We start from the raw sequence: 26,712 nt of genomic DNA, 5'->3' as shown, positions 1-26,712 counted from the left end.
CGTTTTAGTACTCAAACTCGCATGTTTTCCCGCTCAAACTCGCACCCCTACTCAAACTCGCACGTTTTCCCACTCAAACTCACACGTTTTCCTACTCAAACTCGCACATTTTCCTACTCAAACTCGAACCCTGTGCTCTAAATCGTACTCATACTCAAAAGTGAAGGTTATAAAACCTTTTGTAAAAAAATATTCTCATACCCAAATAAAGTACATATGCTCAAGATTTTTCGAGTATGCTTGGAGTTGTACTAAAAACAAACATGGCTGAGTACGAGTACGGTAAAAGTTTTAGTCGACTTCTTTTACAATTATATTTTTTAATTCTTGAGCAGAACTTTAAACAGTAGTAATTCTTTCTTGTTTGGATTTATGGAAATAGTCAATCTAGTCATAGTCTTAATTTAATGATTTTGGCTTACTATGACGGGGTCTAGATAAAGATTGGTTCTCCTTCTTTTAGTCATTGTTGGTTACAAAATGAATGCATTGTTCAATATGCCTTTATTCTCATATAAACTCTGGACGCTTATTGTGACTTCAGACTCATGCAAGGTCTGAACAATCCAAATAAAACTCCACCACATAACGAACCTTTCATACAAGTTTTGGTATTTTGGGGTCAGCGGTTCTTGAGACCAATAACAATGCTGCCCCAGTTATTAGTCACCTCCCTTTGGATGAGACATGACCTTTTTGGGTGATTTTGAACCCCTCTTCATGCAAACAAACTTTGTGGCAAGTTTAGTTAAAATTGGTACTGTAAGTCAAACCCTATACTTACAGTCAGGAAAGCTAGAAATTCAGATATTTTCAACACTTATTATTGTACAGCATACAAAGGGACAAAGTTTTAATGGATTCATAACTCTATATATCTGATCAGCTAGCATGCAAATCAATCATCCCTAAACTATGTAAATTTATTCAAATTCAGGGAAATTTATGCTGTGCAAATGGACTTGATAAATTACATACAAATTTTTCTTATCATTTGATTACATAAAGTATAGCTCTCTTTGCATATTACACTGTACGTCTGATGGACCCCTTCATTAATATTCCATTACAGTCTCACCTTTACACCATTACTCTCCCCTGAACCCAGACTTTAAATCATTTGGGAACATAGACTTTACCTGGGTATTCTACATATTCATGTTGTACTGTATCACAAAACAGATACAGAATCTGTGTCCTGGTTACTAGCTCTCTCTCTCTCTCTCTCTCTCTCTCTCAGATTTATAGTTAATCAATATGAGCCATTTGATTATCTCAAAAACAAAAAGAAATGAAACTCAATCTGTATTTCTGTTTTATTTTATTATATGTCTAAATAAATGAAGACCTGCTTCAATTTTTATCATGGAAATTAAAGATAAAAACAAAATGTTAAATATCACATGTGTTTGCCTGGAGTTAAACTATATACAAAATGTATTTTTTTTTTTTTTAAATAATGCAGAAATAAAAGAGACTGCAAAAAAAAAAAATGAATATGATACACTTTTTTTTTTCAATTTCTACACAATTGTATCTATGTGTAATTTGTAATAAGCTAGAATCTTAGATATATTAAGGAACAGTAAATAAATAGGCAAATACTATAGACAATGGAAATAAAAAATTAAAGTGACAATTAATTGATCAATAAAATTAATTCTCTATAATGTAATTGTTCTCTAGTGGAGTGACAAAATGATTGTCATAAATCAGTACATATGATACATATACATATATATAAAATATAAAGAACAATGGTATAATAATATAACAATGCATGAAATGAGAAGCCTAACATATCAATGAAAAAATACTTCATTTCCATGCCTCACCGACTGAAGAAGCAACTTTGGTCAGTATAATTCAATCCTAAAAATGTATCATGAATATTCATTGTTTTACTGTATATCACATACATGAATATTCATTTTTACTGTATATCACATACATGAATATTCATTGTTTTACTGTATATCACATACATTGTACATGAGTGAATTGCATAAAGTTCTACATGTACATTCTAATAGAAATGTATTGTAGACACTAAAAAATATGCACACCCTCCCCAGTAAAAAAAAAAAGGGGGGGGGGGGCACATAAAGATCAGTAAGACATTGTATAACTCAATCATAATTTATCACAGACTTGGTCAACAAATTTCAAAAGAATATGCAAAAATAAAATAATGCAAAGAAACATCTAGACATTATCCTGTCCTTAAGGTCTGACTATGAACCAGGAAATTAATTTATAGATGTACATGTGAAACATTATTATTAGCATGAAAATCTATTTATTATACTCGAGTAAAGTTCATAAATAAAGATGATGCTGTACATTAAAAATTGCCTTAAACAAAATCCTAAGATACTGTACAAGTGGAATTTTTAGCGAGACATATATTTAACGATTTTCCCCGGAGAAATGGGTATATATATTTAGCGAGAACTAATTTTAGCGACTTTATAATTCCAAGAAAGATAACCATTAACTATGATATAGAATAAATTGTTAGAGATCTTCCAATTTCAGCGATCTCAACATCCTCACTAAATATTCTGCTTATACAGTACCTCTTATAGACAACAGGAAAACTAAACCTGTGAATAAGGACAGTAATATTTGCATATTGTAAATAAACACTGAGTCAGATTTTGATTTCATGCCTCTGCAGGTTTACCATAAAAACGCAGTCTTGATTTTCTTCATGGCTTCCTCCACCACAGTCTCAGCTGCTCTAGCTTCCAGACAAGCATGCTGCATCTTAGCTCTGTTTGTTTCTATGGTCTCCGAGATCATTTTGATCTCATCTTCACTGCGAGGCTGCCCTTCTACCATGGCAACCTCCTCCCAGCATTCCTTGCACATTTCAGCTATAGATTCATCCTGCTGCTGAAGCTTTTTGTCCAGTAGAGGGCACTCTTTCTGTATAGTTTTACACACACTGGCATACTAAATAGTGAGTTAAAAATTCATGAGTTCGGACAGTATCAACAGAATAATTTTGCACAATGAACATTACAAGAGATATGCTATAAACAAACTTTTTGGTAAGAATTTAGAAATCTTAGAAGTGGAATTTAACTTCCATAATCTTTGATTTTATTCATATATACAAAGTTTTACATAAGATATCACAAAAATTGACAACGTCCTACCTCTGAGTGAAAAATATTCAGTAATATCCTGATTTTTTTGGCTGGCTTAAAATCCTCTACCTTGGAATTGATTTCCAACTTGCAGAATTCCTCATCTCTCTTCACCTGTGAAATACGAGAACATTTACAAGAATTTCTATGATGAATAGATTCTAAACTACATTCACAGCCTGGCCATCCTAGTTACCAAACCACGTGGTTTATCTCTTATGTATATTTCCAAATAGGGGTTTTTTTGGGAGTAAAAGTTTGACTCTGAAGTCTTTGTCCAATTTAAACATGTATACTACTGCCTGAATATTTTTCTTGCCACATGACTAGCAACATTTGAGGGTATTTTTGATGTATTAATGTCACTTTAATCAGTAACAAGTCCACAAGAGTAATTGTTTGAATAACAAAATAACAATTTATTATTATCATACAAAGTACTGAAATTACCACTTTAATATTATTAATGAAAATATATTGAATTCATAATTTTGTTTATTAGAGTCATTATAAAGCACTTTTTGTGAACATTTCTTGAAGATCGAGCCAGATTTATAATGTACATTGGTATTCTGTATTTTCTGAATCTATGAATGGAAAAAAATTGCAGTTTCTTTTATTAAAATTTGCTTGTAATATTCAATAAAAAGAGGGTGTAGGCTGTTAAACAAACACAGACAGTGGTGTGGTCCTTACCACATGATTAAAGGGGCACAAACAGTGACATCGATACATTACAGTTAAACTATAATGAACAACTTCTACATGTAGTTAAAAATAGCTTGAGTGGTGAGCATCTTGTAATAAGATTTTTCTCTTAAATATCCAAGTCTTACTTGCTAAAATTAAAGGTTCCAATCACCATGCCAAAAAGACAAAAATAAAAAATAATAAACTTTGAAAAATTATTTTGAATTCTTATACAATCAATGTATTTAACATGAGGTTATCAGTAATAAAGACCAAGATCGATGTTCAAAAAATATATAAAACAAAGAGACATAATACTTGCTATTAAGTTGACATACCATCTGATACAACATTCAGTACAACTCACAAGACGGTCAATGTTATATTCCTAAACATTTCTCTGAAAATTGGTCACCGACTCACACAGGGCTCACGGCGGGTGTGACCGGTCAACAGGGGATGCTTACTCCTCCTAGGCACCTGATCCCACCTCTGGTGTGTCCAGGGGTCCGTGTTTGCCCAACTGTCTATTTTGTATTGCTTATAGGAGTTATGAGATAGGTCACTGTTCGTTATCTTCACCTTGCACAGGCAAGGGATTAACTTATAATATGTGAGTATATAAAGTATACAGTTTAAAACTTATGACACTCTTTCTTTTTACCTCACCATAGCTAGTAGTCTACAATCTCCCTCATGAATGTACAATTTTTTTTTCATGCATGGAAAATATTTTCAGAATTTTAGAGGATGATCCTTGTCAGTGCAATTTATCTAATAAAAGTTCTCCTGTTCCTTTAACATGTTCTGACCTTGAGTTTTGCTCCCTCTCCAATGTTCTCCTTCAGTGCTGTGATGCAGTCCTCTAGACTATTCTCCTCCTTCTCCACAATCTGTGCTAGCTGACAACCCTCCTTAAACTTCGTCAATGTCTTATTATAAAACTCACGTAAAGTCATTATCTTCTTCACTGAAGTACTGGCAGTAATGAACACCGTGTCAAACTGAAAAAAAGACCCAGACAACTATTTTCACACTTTTAGCAGTTATACTGTAGTTAAATATAAACTAGATTGTATGTATTTTTCTTTTGAATTTTAAACACATATGGTTATTTATTTATAATTCCTCAAATGGTTTAAATTGTTATTTGTACCTAGCCTAATATTTTTTCATTAGTATAGATTCCTTATTTTACATATTAAGTACTTTAAAGGGACTGGTTCACGATTTTTGATAAAAATATTTTTCATTTTTGTTGTTAAACATTAAAAATATAACTCATTTAATGTTGACAGCCAAAATTTTGACCTTCTGAATACAAGAATAAAAGCAATATTTTAGCCTTAAATCTGTGTTATGTAAACAAAAACTCGAGTCTTTTTATGTAAACAAACAAACAAATGAAACGTTGATTTTGTAATGTAAAGCATCTTAATTTTGCATAGTCACAAATTTTAACTTTTAGATAACACATTTCACCCCCAAATGCTTGAAATGTGAAAGATATAATAAACTTAGATCAATATCCATTTCTTTTGAAAATGTAAACAAAAACATACCCCAATCTTTGTTTACAAAACAAATAATTATAACTTTCTAAAATGAGCTTCTGTGATAATTGTATAACCACGATTTCTATGTGAAATCTTTTAAACACATAAGACAGTAGATTTTGATCATTAAAAGTGAAATAGAAATTTTGGAGAAAATCGTGAATCAGTCCCTTTAAAATATGACAAAATGACTTGTATTATATGTCAAATCGCGTGAACATGAATTTGCATGTCATCTGTCAATCAAGAGTTCTTTACAATTATTTCAGCAACAAAAAATTAAAAATGAGTAATTTTATTTTGCGAATGATGCGCATGAAATTATGCGATAATAAATTCCTGGCATATATTTAGGAATCTACAGTACCTATTGGGTCATGGAAATACACGACACCATTATTGGTTTTCTGTTTTACTAAAATCATACTGAAATACACGACACCATTATTCATTTTCTGCTTTACTAAAATCTCACTGAAATCCAACTGTACATGACACCATTATTGGTTTTCTGTTTTACTAAAATCTCACTGAAATACATGACACCATTATTCGTTTTCTGTTTTACTAAAATCATACTTAAATACACGACACCATTATTCGTTTTCTGTTTTACTAAAATCATACTGAAATACACGACACCTTTGTTCGTTTTTTGCTTTACTAAAATCATACTGAAATACACGACACCATTATTCGTTTCCTGCTTTACTAATTTCTCACCGATTTGATCCCCGTTTTATCCAGTCCCTCTATCTCCTTCTTTTTCTTATCTTTGTTTTTCTTTGAGCCGTCTTTATTGCGGTACTTTTTCATGGAGTATTTCTTTTCTAGTACATGTCTCATTAAGTTCTGCATGGCTTCTCTCACCGAGCCGTCCCCATCTCGCGCCGACACCATCACACTGTAATGAAGCCTATCACTCAAATACCTCTATAGACTACAGTAACACAGAAGTATACATACCCATATAATGAAATGAACAAGGATACTACAATGTAGCACATGGTCTTGGAAAAGGGATATCTATTTTTTTTTGCACTAGCACATGTACTTCAGTGCAAGGACCTATCTGATTAAAAACATCTTTGATCTGCTCTCCATTTGATATATTCCTAGACAGTAACTTCTCAAACCAAAGCAGAAGAAAGATCTGATTTCACAACAATGTAATCTCTCTCTCTCTCTCTCTCTCTCTCTCTCTCTCTCTCTCAATCAAGTAACAGCCTTAATTTTGCTGCAGTTCTATTTCTGCCATATTTACTATAGAACAAATCTTAAATAAAAAATCCAGTAAAAATATATGGATGTGGAAATGGACAAATAAACCGTGAATTCAAAATGCAGTGAAAACATACACATACATGCACCTCATTAGTAAACCTAAAAAACCAACATATTGGAAATGTGCTCCATTCCTAGCTGTAGTTATGTACCTCCATGGTCATAAAAACATCAGACTGTCCAAAATGTTATGACTGGAGAACTACAAACCTGCACCATTCATACAACAGACTCCTTGTACACTATCAACAGACTCCCTGTACACTACCAACAGACTCCCTGTACACTATCAACAGACTCCCTGTACACTACCAACAGACTCCCTGTACACTACCAACAGACTACCTGTACACTACCAACAGACTACCTGTACACTACCAATAGCTAGTCTTATAAAAATAATGAGATCCTCATTGTTTTTTTGGGAAAGGTGGGTTAACACTGCACACACTAATATGCATTTAAAGGTCAGCGTGATAGAAAGTCCCATCACTCCGTCACAAAAACATTTATTTCAAGAATTTTGACCCTGTTCATCTTGCCTTCTATTCTAACAGACACATAATTCATCAGAAATCATCACCTGGCATGGAAGTTGTGATCCACAGACAGTTTTTCTAACAGCTTTATACACTCAGGCTTTTCTTCCTCCGTCAGGGGCTCGCCCAGTGACCACACCCTCCTCTCATCACCTTCTGAAAATAAAAACACAGTAGAATATTACATCTGATGTAAGAAAGTCTAAATCAAACTATGTTTCTATCTCTTTCCTTTGCCTATTGAAGTCACCTTTAAGGCCATCGTAACACTTTACACAGTAATTCAATGCACTACAGCCGTGTCAATTCAGTGCTCCCTCGATATACTTTTGTTCAAGACCAATTTTGGCAATAAAGTGGGGGTGGCAATATAACAAATTCATTGTTACAGACGATTTACTGAGCAGTCAAAAGAAATTCAATTCTGTAAATTTATTTGGACTCCATTCTGTATACACATTTAGATAATCTTGAGTTTGATTCAGCAATTATTTGTAATTAACCTGAATACATTGTCCAGACTGTCATACTTCACAGCACTGCACTCAAAGTACAGGTGTGATTATTGATGGGTGTTATATAATTTGCATTATTATCGAGGGTAAAACCTATAAAATTTGACCATTTGTTTGTGAAAATCAGTGGCATATGGCATTATGCAGGGTTGGCATTATAATGAGGGGTGTTAACATGGGGAGAAATCTGTTCTTTTAGATTTCCAGGCAATAAACGGGGATGGCATTATGACGAGGGTCATTACATCCAGGGAGCACTGTATTTCCAAATTTCAATTTGTGTGATATACCAGTACCTGTATGACTGTCCTGTGCATATTTTTTCAACCTCTCTGCTTGGACTCTTTGTTCAATCTGTAAAATCATAGGACATATAGTATACAGAAGATATTATGAAGTGCATAACAAAATATTGGCTTCCCTTGAAGTTTTATCTAAAACATGAACATATATGTAACTATTTTTCCTTCTGCATGCAATTCTCTGAAACCAAACAGATGGCTTCCCTTGAAGTTTTATCTAATACATGCACATATATGTAACTATTTTTCCTTCTGCATGCACATTCTCTGAAACCAAACAGAAAATATACATTTAAAATATTGAGAAAATACTTATGTAAGAGTTTGTTAGAGAGCAAAAAGGAACTTACCACATCGAATTTGTTTCCCATCAGAATGATTGGAAATGTCTCTCTATCTACTGGGTGTTCCTCCATTGTCATTGTTTTAACTTGGCCCCCATGGGAGGCCTCTTTCACTGGGCAAGTAACAAAAGTGTTGTTTAGGATAGTCTGCTTCCAAACTGGTGCCATCTCAATGCTGTTCAAATCTGTCAGGTCCACCACCACTGGGATGTAAGTAAATGTAATAAATTTATTCAACTACATGCAAATTTGATCAAAATAAAGCATATAACAGTATTTTTTTCTTGAGGGGGATATAAACTTGCTCCAGAAACTTAAACCTGGTAATTCCTTTGGAAAACATGGGTCCCACGAAACATTTCAAACATGGCCTTCTACAGGTGTTTCTCCCCTACAAATATGGTATCAATGGGGCTTTTGGTTTTCTGAGATTAAATTAACATTAGACTTGATTCTTCATACAGAAAGCATAGGGCACAAGTACATGTACATGTAGTATGAAAAGCAAAATCATTTAATAGTTTGCATCTCTACATGTATTTACATAAACAAATCTTAATACAAGAATGGCCACTGTAAGCGTGCAGCTACGAACATTGATCTTCTACATAATCATTGCCTGGATCATCCAGTTCCACAAATGTTAGCTAAATTAATTGAGTAAATTCCATAACTAAACAGTTATATTCTTAACCTTGCTCTTTCCTTTCATCCCACAAGTTGCCAAACAATAAAAGATCCAACATTTCTGTTTGTACGCTAGTTAAATAATTCAATACTGGTCCACATTCTATTATAATGTACATAAAAATTGACAAAATGTGAAATTTTAATCGGCTGATTTTATTTAGTACTCTCGTAGCTTTAAAGTTCTCCCTTTTCCTCTATCTCATCTACTCATTTAAACAAAGTTTCCTCATTTAAATTCTGAATTCCTGTCATACTCTCCCTCAATCTTGAGCAATCATGTTCCAGAGCTTTGAGATCCCTTCAACATAACACCACATTTTTTTTCCACGCTTGATCGTGGTTAGTAAACTGTCTTATGAAAAGCAAAAGTAAGATTATAAAATCTGAATATCAAAACTTAAGGAATGTTGCATGAAAAACTTCATTCACAATCTGGACAAATGCATTTTCAGTATTTGATCACCTTCACAAAATTTTACTTGAATTGGCAAGCGGGTGAATGGCTGACCACAACCCAAAATAACGGTGACAACATATCTGTATATATGTATATTGTACATCGTACATGGATATACAGCATCGTCGGAAGCCACGGGTTTTCTCTCCGTTAAACTGCATTCAACAGTTTAATGAAGTGAAAACCTGTGGGTTCCAACGGTGGAATATACAGTTGCTCTACATTGATATAAGCACTGCGAACATATAAACTATCAAAACATGAATTCTGCATGTCTCTATTCAGAAATGAATCATATATAAATATAATCCTTGTCAGATTTCATGGTGTAGAACTATACAATCTGTGAAAGTAAATACACTGTACCTATTGCAGCATCCAGGTCCCTGAAGTAGGTCTTATGTAGGTCCATATCCTCCCTGCCAGGGATATCCCAGATAGTAAGGGAGGCCACTGTGTGACCAGGGACATTTATCTTCTTCACTGCACTCTCTACAAATCAAATCACACTGTTATTGGAAATTTACCTTCACTTCAGCCTTCAAAGTATGGCTTATTTCCTACGATAATTTCTATACATGTACATGTAACTGTAAAAATATTTGTGGTGAAATATAATTTTTTCAGCTTGATGGTACAGCATGTATGCATCAAATTGTGCAGAAAAGAAATACTTATGTACACAAAGAAATACAGTGAAGTTGTATCCTGTATACCTATGACAGCTTTTTTTGTTGGGATGTACATGGGACTGAACTGATTCTTCAGATATCTCAACATTATACACGTTTTCCCAACTTCTGTGTCACCTGTCAATAAAATTATATAGATAGATAAATTAATAGATAAATAGCTAGATACATAATGTACATGTAGCTAGTACAGTTTTTCAGGCAATGCTTTTTAAAAAAAAATTCAGATAGATCCTGATGTGTGACATCACTTTAAACATATACATGATATTTCCAAAAATAAACTACTCTTGAAAATATCAGCTTAAAAATAATCCTTTAATTTTTTCTGTAAAAAAATCCTCCATTAGGCCAAGTGAAATTAATTAGTAGATTATCATTCAAACTTCACAAAAAAATGGGGCGAGTGGAAGGATTTTATTTTTTATTTTTCGCCATGGTATTCTTGACCTCGAAAATGTCTTCTCTCATTGAGAATCATAATTACATAAGTATTTGGGTTTCTAAAAGGCAAAGTGAAACAAAGTACGTTTACGATACCAGACCGGACATAAAAATATCCGGAAATCGTAATTTTGATAAAAAAAAAAAAAAAATCGGGGCGGGGCGATTTTTGAGGGGCGGGTGGGAATGATAATCTACTAATTAATTTTACTTGGCCTTATAGTACTTTACTAATAGAAATTCAAAACTCGATATCAGAAATATTTCATTTTAAGAACACTGAATTTTCGATACAGCAGAATGCTGTGAAATGTATATATATATATATAATTGTATACAGCTACGCGCATTGATGAAGTTTTCCATCCAATTTTTCATTTGATACATGCATCAAACAAAGAATTATAAGTTTCATTTCTTAAATCACCCTCTGTCAGATCGTTTCTACTTCTACTGGATGAGAGACTGCCTTCAACTTGTTCAAGATTATACATATGACAAAAGGTTGTGCTTGCTGGATAAAAATATAATTTTAAATAAAACCTATTTACTGGTACAGGGATTGAAACAAAGATTTATGATATATTAAGTTCAGGTTGTTTTACTCAAATCAGAAGGAGATGACTCCATTTTTTTTTTATAGTTCACAGGAAGAATGAATTTTGCCTTATATGGGTTCAACATGATTGAATTTGGAATGAGAGTGCAATGCAATTTGCATGACAGTCTGATAGGGGGAGTAAGTTTGTTTTATGGCCATCCACTTTTTCATTTACTATTTTGCATGAATGGCAAGTCCAGAATCTATTCTGTCTGCTAGCTCTCTCCATTGAAGTTTGTGAATCATATTACTGACATTAGAGATGTACCTGTTTACCAGTGATATACCTAGCAGCCCTTCTCTGATCAGATTTAATTTTATTCATGTCCTCAGCAAAGTAGGAGTTCTAAAACTGAGCACGCATATTCTAATAATAGTCTAGGAGTCTACTAATGATTTACATTCCTGCTTCGTTATTGAGGTAGAATTGATGTCTAAATTCCTTTTAAGTCAGCCTAATGTATTGCTAACATTTGCTTATGTAGTACATAGTACAGTGACAAATCTTTTCATATCTCAAACTTGACAGAACCGAGAAAAAGTTTGAAATATCTGAGGATTCGAAAAAGCAAGCCTTGGGTAAAATACTGATTAAGAAAAAAACTTCCAAATCACTTCAACATATCCATGGTATTCGAGATATCAGTGTTCGAGATACTGATGTTCAACTGTATATTAACATGTTCGAAAGTTTATTTTCTTTGTCTTAAAATGCTACAATGTACGTACCAACTATGGCTATTTTGAGATGTGGCATGTTGGAGTCGATGATATTGCTTGCTGGAAAATAAAATAAAACATTTAATTACAAATAACAAAATGAAAGTCACTGCTTTTAGTGTGATATGTATGCCCTTACCTTATTACACCTTGATATTAAATGTATATTGCGGAACACATTACACCTAGTATATGCTACTTAATACTAAAATATATTAAATTACTTCAGTTCTGTCGAAGTTTTTACTTAGTCACACCCCCCCCACCCCTCCGAGAAATCCAGGCCAGAAGTGGAGGAAGGAGCTACAGCTGACATTCTTGCTTAAGGTGCCACAGAAGAGGCTGGTGCTGACATTTATACTGTGGTTATAGAGGGCAAAGCCCTCTCACGGCCCAAAGGGCCGTGAGAGCGGAGCTCTCCCTATAGGTAACACGTATATACATGTTTAAAAGGAAAATATAGAAAACTAATGAAAAATTAAACTATACCTATGGAACTTGAAAATTTTGGTCCCAATGGCATCGATTCGAATACTAGCGCGTGGACATGTACTTCTCCATTTTGAATCTTGTGTACCCAAGTTAACGTCGTTCTGAGATGTGACATGAAATCCGTAAAAGCATGTAAATCTAATTTTTTTAAATCATATATAATCACTCCTCCATTTAAAACGCGTTTGTACAATGCAACGTCTCCCTATGTTTGTGTATTTGCTAAACACCAATGCTGAACATGACGTCACAATTAATGCACTGTTTACATCAGTTGCATAGCGTTTCCCGCGTTCAATAAATAGGCGGATCAAAAATGTCTAAAGTTAGAATACTTTGATTGAGCTCTGTCCTCACACGTTAGGTGCTAATTTTTCGAGATATTTTTGCCCTGTTATGGATCTAGATACTAATGCCAATATTTTTTGCTTCGCCCTCAAACACAGTCACGCCGTAAGACATATTACGGTCTGGATAGCTCAGTGGTTAAAGCACCTGACTCTAGTAATGCAGGGGTCCCGGGTTCGATTCCCGGTCCAGCCAAAGATTTTCTCCTCTCTCCTATACTACAACACCAACATAATAATCACATAGCACCAAAATTTAAACTAGGCTAGCTGCAGCTCTCTAAAAAATATTGTGACGGAACAATTAATATATTTCAGAGAGCTACAGTTCTGCAGGTAGGCAAAAACTAGTTCGAAATATCCGACGTTTTCCTGGCTTTTTTATGATGTAAATAACAAAATCATAAAAAAAGCCAGGAAAACGTCGGATATTTCGGACTAGGCAACAACTAACTAGAAAACACTGTGAAGAGTGTAGCTAGGATTATAGATCCGCCTTACACCACTAGTACCTTCGCTCTCCAGTTTTCACTGTGGGAAAATGGACTGGCGTAGGCTATGCCTGTCCACTTCTCTAAAGGGAATATATGTAATATAGGAGTTTGGGATTGTTAGAGGATCACGCACCTGAAGACGGAAAATGATATTACCGGCGAGTACCCACGTGAATTACAAGAACACGAATAATGATTATCGACGTGAAATATATTCAAAATTGTATCCATTCCTCCTATTAGCTTTTCATCCCATTTCCACAATAACCTAATGCATATAAACGAGTGATTTAACGTTACTAAGAGTGGCGGAGATTTCATTGAGGGTGATTAGATTAACGTATAATTCTATCATCTTACTGTAACCGTCATGATCGCTGCTGCATCCAACACCCATTTTCAATGCTTTTTTTTTTTTTTCGCTCTCTCAATACGACAAAGAAAGACACCAAAAGACCCTCATCGCATTATTCTCGTCGATAGCGAACTGCAATGATAGTGGTCGCCATATTGTTTACCTGCGTATCGCGGATCATCGTGCACAACGTCACCAGATATTGCATTCTAATTTTAAATATAGCGTTTTGAACATCTTTTGTATCGGTTCTGTGGTGTAGTGGTTATCACGTCTGCTTTACACGCAGAAGGTCGCGAGTTCGAACCTCGCCAGAACCTCACTTTTTTTTTTTTCTCCCCCAGCAATTTCATTCCCAACATTGAGTGTTTCATGTTTATGGTGCATTGAATATTTTTCATCCAACACAGTTAATATTATAGAGTGCATTATGTTCATTTATTATTTTACATCAAAACCATGGCATGGCCTGCAAGGGTAAAATCAAAGTGTTGCATAAAATGTACTAATTATGTTCATTCATTATTTTACATCAAAACCATGGCATGGCCTGCAAGGGTAAATCCATAAAAATAAAAGTGTTGCATAAAATGTGCTAAGCAATGCCGTTGCATAAATCTCAAATTTGGATAATTTTAAAAGTCATAGCCAATGAATATGATCTGTGTTATTGTTTACAATTTTATCTCAAGTTACCGAGTAACTTGTCTCTCTAGTCATACAAGTATAATTATCTTGAACAAAGGATCACATGTACATGTACTTTTAAAGCATCTCAAGTCTTACAACACAATTAGTGATTTAAATTACTTTTGTTTACACATATATCTCAAATCATTGGCTCTAAAATTATCTCACTTGTCTGTCAAGAGATACGCAAAGTCAATGTTAACTTAATGAATCCCATGTTTACAGAGAAAACATTCTAACCCATGCTATCCTTCATAAATATTTAAGATTACTATGCTTCAAATATATGCAAATATTGTTTGCATAGATATGATTGTAAATATACTGAAAATATTCTTTCATTTTATTGTACCACATTTTACAACAACCCTTTAAATATCAAATTAGATAATACATGTTGCTCTCATAATAATAATATTCAGTAAAGTGAATACTGCCTGCCTTTGATTTCAAATGCTGCAATTGATCACTAAACTGGTCCCCATCTGATAGGGGATAGTAGCTGCAGGCAAGTTGAAATATAGATTGACCTTGGACCAGAAATACTGTCAAGTTTCAGATTGATGACCACAAGTGTGATGTGTATGCTTAGCTCTCAAAAATCAGTAACTTTGCACGAAGCAAAAGGTCACAGTAGTAGTGGATAGGGCTGTACGGACCGTGGATAACGGCCTGGATACATGAAGATCAGCTAGTGGTTGCTGGTTCGAGCACCTGACTAGTAATGCAAGTGTCCCAGGTTTGATTCCTGGTCCAGTCATAGATTCCTTTCCTATGATAGTCACAATTAAAGATTTGTCACAATTAAAGTAAATCTTAACTGCATAAAGATCCCCTCTTGCATTAGAACACCTTAAGTTAAAGTATCATACATTTAGAGGTGTCAAATATCTACGCATTACATCTTATTTTTACAGATTTTAATTTACTGCAGTTGGATTTAGCTCATCGTTGTGTGTTCATCATGTGTCATTTGACCAGAAATGACTTCTGCATGCATGATTACTAACTTGCATCAACATCAACTCAAAAAATCTTGTATCAATATGCAATTCCACTTGCAAAATGACATAATCAACTTGCAATTTAGAAATCCATGAAATTAATAGGCAATATTACAATACATACAAATATTCAATAAATAGAAATGGAAAGTCATTAAGCTTTGCTTGCTCTCTGATATGATACTCCTCTTCCAAACATCATATTCATTTCAACGTGAAATTGATAGAGATCCATGTACCAGTGTGTGGAGTAGCTGATCAGAAAACCTTTGCTAACAAAGAGGAAAGGTAGTCGGAAGACATATTGAAAAAAAAAATCAAACATCTCAAATCACATTTTATGAGCAATGTATAGTAAATTTTGAATACCATTTTGAAGAAAAGACATTTTTATACAAAATACATAAGAATATTTTTTTCATTTGGAAACTCTCTTTAGGTCTGCGAGTGCATATACTGGTAGCCTCCTGCACTGTGAATCTGCTTCTTCATTGACAAACAAAATGTACATATTCCTCACCGGCCTAGGGCTTCCCATGGGTACTCTGTTTTTAAAATAGCCTAAGAAAAGTTTAATTAATGTTGTCACAATATCATTTCATTTCTTCCTTTTCCTGTTAGAATATGAGTTTGGGGGGCACTTGTTCGGTTTACGACGCTTGGATTTGAATTCACTAGCTTTCCATATACCAGCAAACAACAGAACACCATCCTCTTCATAAGCTCTGATCATTTCCATAGGAGTTACCTCCCCTGCGCTCTCCATTAACTCATTCACAAAGCTGAACCTGGATGCTCCAAGTCTCTGATAACATTCATGAACTTTGAACTTTGACCACACAGCACTTATGAGAGTGTCTTTTCTAGTGGGAAGATTGTAGATCTGGAGGTATATTAAACCAAAATTCTCTAATGCCTGATAACGCAGTTCATCTAAAAATTCCTCCTCAGTCATTTTTTGTTTTGCAATATTGAACGGTTTCTCTCTCTTGTTACGTCCAAATACCGATAATGGTTTTAAAGTATCATCACTGCTGCTATCAACAACTAGTGCTGTAGATATCTCCCTTACCAGTGCTGAATTTCCTCGGGTATTTTCTGTGTAGTTACAATTGGAACTTGATAAGTCTCCAGTAATTGTTACATTTAACGCTTGATTACACTTTTCTCTCGTGAGTTCTACTGAATGCTTCATATCATTGTCTACCAATGGAACAAAATTTTCATTTAACTTACTGTCTTCAAACACTGTTGACACATACAACTTATCACAATAATAGCAAACTGTACAAAGGACAATATTATGGCTGCTTTGTAAATCAGGCGGTGCATCAACCGAGACTTCCTGTAGGTATGTAATGTGTTGAATGACTTCGCTGGTGCCCCAACTGACATAAATCACAGCCGTGTAAATATCAGTTGGGTGTTTTGGATCTGTACACACTGTTAAAGTGTGGATCTTAAAACCATTTTTGATTTGATTAATGATATCAGACTCCGTGTCTGAATTCCCTACTGATACACTATGGTAAATCTTATAAAACCAATCAATTTTAGCTCGATTGTAATTCCAAATAACATTCACATAAAAAGAATTTTCATACACAACCAAATCAATGTCTTGCATGTAATATCCTCTAGAGCTTAAACAACAAGCATAGTTTTCTATTTCCTTCAGTGGTAGGAGAATATGATAAATCTGAACTCCATCCTCGGATGAAATTTGTAAGCTTTTAACCTTTACACCCACATTTTTAAGATCGGACAATGGTCCATAAGATTGGAGAGAAGATAGGGCAAATTTCACAAGTCCATCCAAATCCTGATCCGTCGCCCCAGCATTGAACAACAAGACCCAAGAGTATCCGTTTTTATCTCTCCTGAAAGTGGTTGTTGTCCCATCCATGTAACCTGTGTGACCCCATGTTTGACCTTTGTCCTGCACATCCAAGCCCAGTCCATACCATTCAATTCCCTTTTCAAACTTTGGACGTGCTAACATCTGTGAAATAGACCCTTTGGATAGAATCCTACTCCCTTTCCTGAAATCATAAATACAAAAAGTTAACTATGATGAATACAGGTAGTCTTCTTAATTCTGATGTCTCGGTAACTGAATTGATCAATTACTGAAGAGATTTAGCATATTGTTGCAAAGTATCCAGTGCCTTTTTATTATTTCATTGTGAAACTGCATATTACATTTTCTTATTTCAAAGTTTAACTACATGTACTGTGCACATTTCAGTTAATGAAACTACATTTTGTAATCCTCCATTTGAGTTTACAGAATTCTAACAATCCATGTTATACACACTGACCAATGCTCGGTGTCCAGCGTTGACAGGAGAGAGAGCAGTTGTACCGGGGAGGCCACCAATCCTCCATAGGAGCCTGTCCCCAGCATGTGGTACCCTCCGTACTGCAGAGTCCAGATTTCTCCTTGATATGGCATGATACTGGGATGTATGTTATCACTCTTCTCAAAATATCTTACCTGAGCCAAAAATATCAATGTAGATTCAAATTCTTCAAATTCCTTACATGAAAATCGAAAAAAGATGAATGTTTCTTTAATCAAAATTTGGAAGAGTTATTCCCCTTTGAAAGCAACTTTAGTCAACTTGGTTAGTTTTCTTCATTTGGTAACCAAACCCAACCGTAAAGTATTTGAGAATTCACATTTATGTGAAAAGAAAATCTTATCATAATGGATATATACAATATATTTAACACTCAAGCTGGGTTTTTTTTTAGTTCAATATAAAAATAATTTTGAAAATTTTTGCAGTCAGTACAGGAAAATATATCCAACTAGCACTTGAACGAATTTGTGAATGTTGCCTCATTACATAAATTTACATTAAGGAGAGCAGCTCCTGTAGATTTCAGAGCATGGAAAACCATCTATAATACCTATCAGAAGTCTGTAAAGAGTACAACGTACTTAGTAATTACTTACTTCATTTGGGTGAAATCTGTACAGCTCAGCTCCTTCATACACCCAGCAATCACTAACATGGCTGATGATGTCTTGTATATAAATAGGATAAGGTATTCCAGTCAGTTTCTCTAAAACCTGTCCCAGCACCAAGTATCCAAAGTTAGAATAGCCATGTCGAGTTCCTACAAAAAACTGTTATGGTATTTAATCTCTCTCACTGAATCTCACTCTCTCACTGAATCTCTCTCTCTCTCTATCTGATGAAATCTATTAAGGGAGGACATAATGTCATTGTAAAGGCACTATCTTTATCTTAGGTTGAATAGAGACACATATAAAAGTTTATTCAATACTCTCTTTTGAATTCTAAAAAAAAATTCTGTTTTTAAAAGAGAGTACCAGTGGAAACGTGTTCCCACATCACTCGTCCCCACTAATCTAATATATTAACATCACTCGTCCCCACTAATCTAATATCTTAACTTTCAGATTCTGTGGGTCACCTTTATGGGGACATAACAGCAAAGAATTTTCATCCTCATGGTGCATGCCACTTCTGTCCTCACAATGAAGGGCAAAAAGTTAGAAATTGTCCTCACTTTACATATTTCATCAGCTTTCCTTACCTCACTTTACATATTTCATCAGCTTTCCTTACCAGGTTAAAACTTGTCCTCACTTTATATATTTCATCAGCTCTCACTTTACATATTTCATCAGCTTTCCTTACCAGGTTAAAACTTGTCCTCACTTTATATATTTCATCAGCTCTCACTTTACATATTTCATCAGCTTTCCTTACCAGGTTAAAAATTGTCCTCACTTTACATATTTCATCACTCTCCTTATCAAGTTAAAAATTGTCCTCACTTTACATATTTCATCACTCTCCTTACCAGGTTAAAAATTGTCCTCACTTTACATATTTCATCACTCTCCTTACCAGGTTTGAAATCCAGTTTCTGCTTGATCATGTACTGAGTGAGATTTCTGTGATAGTTAGTGTACAGCTCCGGTGGGGTTGTCGTATCCTGATACTCTACAGGACAGACAGTGAGGGGCGGGAGGTACACAGGATCTACCCCCGTCTCTCGGTCCCAACCCCCTGAGTGCTCCAACAGATGCCGGACAGTTATTCCCTCCAAAGCCTTGACACTGGGGCCACCAGGGATAAAATTCCCAAGTATCCCTTTATAAAGATAACAGAAATATACTGAAGTCACAAAATGTTTTAGAAATGATTTGAAATTGAAAACATTCATTCTAACTGTTTTATACAATCTGTAAAGTGTCAAGTACTTATAATCATTCAATGCAAACTTCAACAAATTGTATATTGTACATCAGTATTTAGAATGTTTGATTTGCCACATCGAAATTAGGAAAAATATATAATAAAAGTACACTAAACATTATATCTAAATAAACAACAACAACAAAAATAAATAAAAAAATAAATAAAATAAAACCCTAAAAAAAGGGCAGAACAAACTACTCAGAAAGAATGTGTTTCAGGGACTTTTTTTGGTAAAATAATCCTCTTCTATTTTTCTTTTACCTTTTCCTTTCCTGTTGAATATCTTATCTTTCAGTTGCACTTTCTGTTGTTCCACTAACTGCAGCATGGCCATTGCTGTAATAGTCTTGGAAATACTGGCAATTCTGAAGTAAGAAGTGGAAAGGCATCTCGTCCCATCACCTGCACTGCCATAACCTTAAATATTACAACCTATGTCTTGTAAACATCATAACTGATTCAAACACGTGATTTACTGTAAACCAACTTTTATTCGTGTACGAGAAATTTTCATGAGTTTCACAAGAACCTCATCATCACGAATATTTCCCGCTGTGAACTAGACCTTTCATGAGTTTCACAAGAACCTCATCATCACGAATATTTCCCGCTGTGAACTAGACCTTTCATGAGTTTCACAAGAACCTCATCATCACGAATATTTCCCGCTGTGAACTAGACCTTTAATGTTTCACAAGAACCTCATCATCACGAATATTTCCCGCTGTGAACTAGACCTTTAATGTTTCACAAGAACCTCATCATCACGAATATTTCCCGCTGTGAACTAGACCTTTCATGAGTTTCACAAGAACCTCATCATCACGAATATTTCCCGCTGTGAACTAGACCTTTAATGTTTCACAAGAACCTCATCATCACGAATATTTCCCGCTGTGAACTAGACCTTTAATGTTTCACAAGAACCTCATCATCACGAATATTTCCCGCTGTGAACTAGACCTTTCATGAGTTTCACAAGAACCTCATCATCACGAATATTTCCCGCTGTGAACTAGACCTTTAATGTTTCACAAGAACCTCATCATCACGAATATTTCCCGCTGTGAACTAGACCTTTCATGAGTTTCACAAGAACCTCATCATCACGAATATTTCCCGCTGTGAACTAGACCTTTAATGTTTCACAAGAACCTCATCATCACGAATATTTCCCGCTGTGAACTAGACCTTTAATGTTTCACAAGAACCTCATCATCACGAATATTTCCCGCTGTGAACTAGACCTTTAATGTTTCACAAGAACCTCATCATCACGAATATTTCCCGCTGTGAACTAGACCTTTAATGTTTCTTGTACGTTTACATTCATCACTAGTAAATCGCAAAATAAAGTCATCGCGAATAAAAGTTGGTTTAAAGTGTTATAAGAACCCAAACACACAGTCATGTATACACTCCATGTCTATAGTGGGGCTTAATTCACCTTTTTACACTAATTATATGTGCATCAAGAACACAGATTACTTTCTCCTGAGATTTAATTAATGTAATTTACATTAATTACATAATTATGTATGTGGTATATTTCACCTTGTCTGTGAATCAGTCGACCATTATAGGACAAGGCCATTGCTCCACCTGGGATGCCTTGTTCTCTCATGAAGTCTGTTATTACTGAGTCGAATCTGCACATACAGTCATCGGCAACTTCATTTGGTTCACATCGATCTGTAACAATCAAACATTTTAAAGGGTTTTTACCAGGATTTTTATTGTTTGTTTATATGAAAATGTGGTGTTTTGAATCGTGCTATTATTATTTTTTCGATATAAAGCGTGCTTTAGTGATTATTTTGTATCGAAAGTGCAAAAAGCCAGATATGCATATTCTCGTTAGAGATTTTCGCGCCATTAGTATGTGATGTCATACGTGTCAATCGCGATGAAGCAAGAAAGCATGAAAACATTTGAACAAGTTGTGAACAGCACATACAGCAGGCTATTGATACAAAATGGAGAGATTAAACCGTTACAAGTCCCATTATATTGTGTTGTACAGTATATACATGTACATGTAGCTGTAATAATCAACACAAAAAAGAAGAGTTTCTTTACTTTTACCAACGAGGCAAGTCGGAGAAATTTTGTGAGCTTAGAACTAAATTTAGAAATACTTCAAACCAACTTACATATTGCATTCTAACCCATTTAATTCATGATATCGACATTTCTGTTTACAAATCAATAGGCTAGTTGTCCTTCAGACTGGACATAATCAGAGACTGCCTTCAGTTTGAGAACTCTTATAACCTACCAGGTATTGAGGCAAGTTGCTGCGGGTCTGGTAACCACAGAAATTTCTGTGTAGCATACACCTTTGATTTCATATGCAACGATATATTGCCCCCCCCCCTCCCGCTCTTAAAGTTTTGAGTATTGACACCACGTACGAAATGACTACATGGTCTATCAGACTATCCCTACCCCTTCCCCTCCCCTGATTAATATAGTAAGAAAATGAAAAAGTCGAAAAAATGCCAGTTAATAATCGTCAAAAATGCTGAAATATGGCGGCTTTATTTTTAAAAGACGGTGCGTGCCAGGGCGGATCCAGGAATTGTGGTTACGGGGGCACCACTTTACGAGGCAGTGGTTCCAGGGTGAAGCCCTGGTGGGGGTCCGGGGGGCAAAGCCCCCGGAAGCTCCTGGATTTTACAGATTTTATGGGGTTTGAAATATTTTTCCTATTAAGTCATTTGTACTATTTTCTATCATTTTAATAAAGTGAAATTAATAAAATGACCTAAATTTTAAGAGTTTTTTGGAAAAAATTAGGTTCTCCCAATAAAGTAATTAATTCAAGAAATCAAATGATTTTGTCATTTATTTCTCCAGGAGTGGAAGAAATTATTACTTCTTTTATCGTTTAGTACATTTTCCGAAACAAGATAACGCTATTTACCTTAAATTAAAAATTTTTAGGGGGGGGGGGTGTGACTGTGCCCCCCTCTAAATCCGCCACTGCGTGCCAACGCGTAGTGAAAAAAAATTGCAACAATATAATGAATGACAGCCACCCTTCCCCTATATTTTTTTAAAGGAATGAGAGGGACGATTGTAAGGTAGAGGTTACGACTATTGGTCCCATGTCTCCCCACCCCCTCTCTCTCTCCCGCCCTCTTAAACACACACTATATGATTTAAGAAGTCGATAGATTTTCATCAGATTGGTAATTTTAAAATCCGGTTGCCCCCCCCCCCCCCCCCCCCCCCCCTTGAAAAATAAAATTATAAATTAAATCGATATCGGTAAATCGACTGTTTCCTTCAACACATTGTAGGTCAATGCATCAATTTAATTAATAGCAAATCTTTTCTACCTTCTCCAGTGTAACGATTAGAGAAGAACTGATTTTAATTAGATCAGCATTGGCTAATGCACGTTACACTCTTACTATACATATATACAGACCTCTAATGTTTTAAAAATATAATTATGATCTACAAGGGAACACAGTCAAAATGTTTGCAAATGAAATGTGTCATTCAGATATTTATCAAAAGTTGAAAACGTTCCATCCTTTCTGTGAGCGTCCGAGTGGTCAATGTTGATTTTGTATTAGGCTAATATAAATGTTTGCTGAGGGAATTTCTTTACGATTTGGCTCAGCGGCAGGTTCAAATATGTATGGCGGAATCTTAAATACTAAAGGGATGTCATCGATGTTGGAACATTAACTATCCATTCTGTATGATTTATGACTTTCAATAGAATCTATTCACACACACATACATAGATGCTGCAGCACATTGACACATATGACGTCATGACTTATCACGTGACTAGATAGCTCATTAGTGACGATTTGAGAAGCGGAAGCTTTGAATATATGCAGATAAAATGCATGTTTGTATCAATTATTGGGAGTAATGAAACAATATAACAGCAGAAACGTGCTTTATTAAGGTTACTCCTTCTGATTTTAATTACATTAAAAATCGTGGTAAAAACCCTGTAAGCTGCACTTAAGCAATTGTCACCTCATCATCGCAAACCACAGATTTGAGTCCACACACGTTCCCTCAAATGGAGAGAATCGACGAGACGCACTCCTGGGTAACCGACGATGTTGTCGCCTTAAATAATAGAATTTACACAGGTGAACTCAGTGATTTTTCTACATTTTTTACAAGTGTCCTGTGGCTTTCGAATTGGGAAAAATTGTCAACATTTCAGTCAAATTGGGAAAAATCAATTTTATCATAAATAAGTTTTAAAATCATATCAAACGTAATATTATCTTTATTTTACACATCTAATTTTCTTTAACCTTCTAAAAATTTTAACTATTCTATCCAAATCATCATTCCCATAATCTTTGTTAAATCTTATGTATATAGTTCACATCGAATGTTTATTTTTTTCAAATACGTTTTCCTTTCATAATTTTATTATTGGGAAAAATACAAGCTAAATAGGGAAAAAATTGGCAATTTTTAGGAGGGGAAAGGGCCGAAATTCGGACCCAAAATGGGCCTTAAAAATATCACTGGAACTAATTATGAGATATGAAGTTGTTTCTGCACTTTTAAATTTATACAATATGGAACTCGTTAAATTTTTCAATATGATTAACAAATAAATCTTAATTGGTCATCCGATGCTAGTCTAGTAATGTTTGCAATGTACATGTACTACTAAATTTTTTTAGACTTCATTATTTTTCTTTGTGCTGAGTCATTCCAATCTTATCCATATGCATTCATATCATGGATTATGTAAATAAAGACTAAAATCGAACTATGATAATTGTAACAAACTTCTGAAATATTAAGTTCATCCACTGTATATACTTCTTTTTAGTATATAAATTTGAAATAGTTTGATTTAGCTATTTCAAATCTTTTATCGAATTAATTTCTAAAAGCATAAAAGTCGAATTTCACTGAAAGAACATATAAATTTCATCCTTGAAGTTTGTACAGTACAACTACATCCCTTGAGAATAATTTTGATTCACAATTGTCAAATGTTTAGGATTATTAAGTTGTTGAGCAACATTTATCCAATCTTCAGAAGAGAATTTATTTGGGAACTTACTTATGTCCAAGTACTGTATAGCTAAATCAAGAGATTGTGCTGGACCTGATCTATGTGTGTGACATATTAGTACATGTTTTGCCGAGCAAAGCTCGGATGGGCCAAAGACCTGTCCGCAAAGCAAGGCTCTAAAGGTAACACGTATATAAAAGAAAAAACGAGAAAATCAGCAAATGAATATAGATAATCCCTACATATGTTCACTGAAAATTTTGTGATCCATATGGCAGCACCATATTGTTTTGTTCATTAGTTGCTTCTACAGTTATTCGTGTTTTAATTTTGTATGCCAAAAATATAAGACTCACTTGCGATACGCCAGTTTTGAGATACAAACTCTTCTGTGTAGGAGGTGCATTTGGTGGGACTTTGAATGACTAAGTGGGACAGAGTGGACCTACTGTCAGCGAGGAAGATGAAATGTATTAAAAGCGGCTTCTCTTTTAATATGTAAATGTGGAAAATACAGAAAAGTGGAAACATAAAAACAAGGTCATATTTGCAAGTAACATCTTAAATATGGTACTTATGACCAATGAAATAATGTGATACAAGAATTCTATGTATTTAATTACTCGCTAAATACCTATAACTTACTTAGTTTGTGTATCAGTCGAATTCAGTGATCTAACAGTGTATGAGAAACTTACTGAGTACATTCACTTATGCAGTGATGAATATTAGTCCCACTTCCGTGTGTAAACAAATGTTTCGCGCCTCACTATATACGAGAGTTCTCCAAAGGGAAATAACTCGGGTGTATCTCAAAACCGGCATATTTGTAATTCAAACTCTCAGTTTGTTAAAAATGAATGGTATAATTATTAGAGGGCGAAACCCTCTCATGGCCCAAAGGAGCTCTCCCTATAGGTAACACATATTATGTATACATGTTTAAAAGGAAAATATAGAAAACTAATGAAAAATTAAACCATACCTATGGAACTTGAAAATTGGCGTCGATTCGAATATTAGTGCGTGGACATGTATTTCTCCATTTTGAATCTCATCTACCCTAGTTCACGTCGTTCTGAGATGTTATATAAAGTCCGTAAAAGCATGTAAATCTTTTTTTTTAATCATATATAATCACTTCTCGATTAACGCCATCTTGTGCCATGTCTCCTATTTTTGTAAATTTGCTAAATACCGACAATGAATATGACGTCACAATGCATTGTTTACATCAATTGCGTTATATTTCCCGCATTCAATATATAGGCGGATCAAATGTCCAAAATTAGGATGCTTTGATAAAGCTCTGTCCTCGTGCTAACTTCAGGTTGTTTTGTGTCCTGTTTTGGATATAGATACTAATGCCAATACTTTTTGCTTCACCCTCAAAGACGGTCACACCATAAGACATATCATTGTTACAGTTTTAAACCAATCATCATATAGAAAAACGGTAATGCGACTAAATAAATGAACGAGTTCATGAGTTTCTTTAAATAAAAATATACGATATATTTACACCTACTTTTTTATACCACTTTGAATGTGTTGTTTGATTTTGTTTAGTTTTATCAAGTCTTTTGAATTGCAAACAAGGTGTATTCTTGTTGTTTATAATTGTTTGATTTGGAACTGTTTGAATTGTTTGAAATGTCACCGAAACTGGTCAGTCGACGATATGTCTATTATCAGAACTCCAGGAACGGAAAGCTGGTAAAAAGAAAATTATTTGGGATCGCTATCAATAATTAACAGTATACTCTACCAAACGGTACACAATAGCAGTTGGAATATCCAGTAGACATCCTGCGATTTAATCTAGGTCTACTCTGGTTATGTTGACATTCCCATCACATTGATGCAGTAGGAAATCCAGTACGATACATAAATTTAAAATACAAATGGCTCTTTCAATATCCGGAGTACATTGCAGACTTATCGATAAAGAAGTCAAAAGTATATGTGTATTATTTTTGCCGTGATAGATTTAAACTTTGAAGATTATAATCATTTTAAAAAATATAAATATTTTTGTGCATATTTAGAAAGTGCAATATTTTCGGGAAATAATTATCAATTC

At 34.6% G+C, this 26,712-nt stretch overlaps 1 protein-coding gene and 1 non-coding gene across 2 annotated transcripts; one reads left to right on the top strand and one right to left on the bottom strand.

The window, feature by feature from the left end:
* Positions 1–1,302: 1,302 nt before the first annotated feature.
* LOC125676717 (uncharacterized) lies at positions 1,303–26,500 on the bottom strand. Its single transcript, XM_056159016.1, has 18 exons — positions 26,398–26,500; positions 21,167–21,304; positions 19,874–20,029; positions 19,259–19,504; positions 18,334–18,497; positions 17,693–17,868; positions 15,972–17,413; positions 13,683–13,727; positions 11,999–12,049; positions 10,249–10,341; positions 9,899–10,024; positions 8,392–8,588; positions 8,036–8,093; positions 7,269–7,380; positions 6,125–6,305; positions 4,658–4,849; positions 3,165–3,269; positions 1,303–2,958 (listed from the first exon to the last, which is right to left on the bottom strand). The coding sequence occupies exons 1-18, from the start codon at positions 26,435–26,437 to the stop codon at positions 2,683–2,685; spliced, it is 3,798 nt and encodes a 1,265-aa protein (XP_056014991.1). The 5' UTR covers positions 26,438–26,500; the 3' UTR covers positions 1,303–2,682.
* Trnav-uac (transfer RNA valine (anticodon UAC)) lies at positions 13,925–13,997 on the top strand. Its single transcript has one exon. It is a non-coding gene; the product is annotated as a tRNA-Val (tRNA).
* Positions 26,501–26,712: the final 212 nt, after the last annotated feature.

Source organism: Ostrea edulis, chromosome 3 (genome assembly GCF_947568905.1).
Source record: "Ostrea edulis chromosome 3, xbOstEdul1.1, whole genome shotgun sequence".
NCBI classification, from domain to species: Eukaryota; Metazoa; Mollusca; class Bivalvia; order Ostreida; family Ostreidae; genus Ostrea; species Ostrea edulis.
This window is presented reverse-complemented; position numbering and strand designations above follow the sequence as displayed.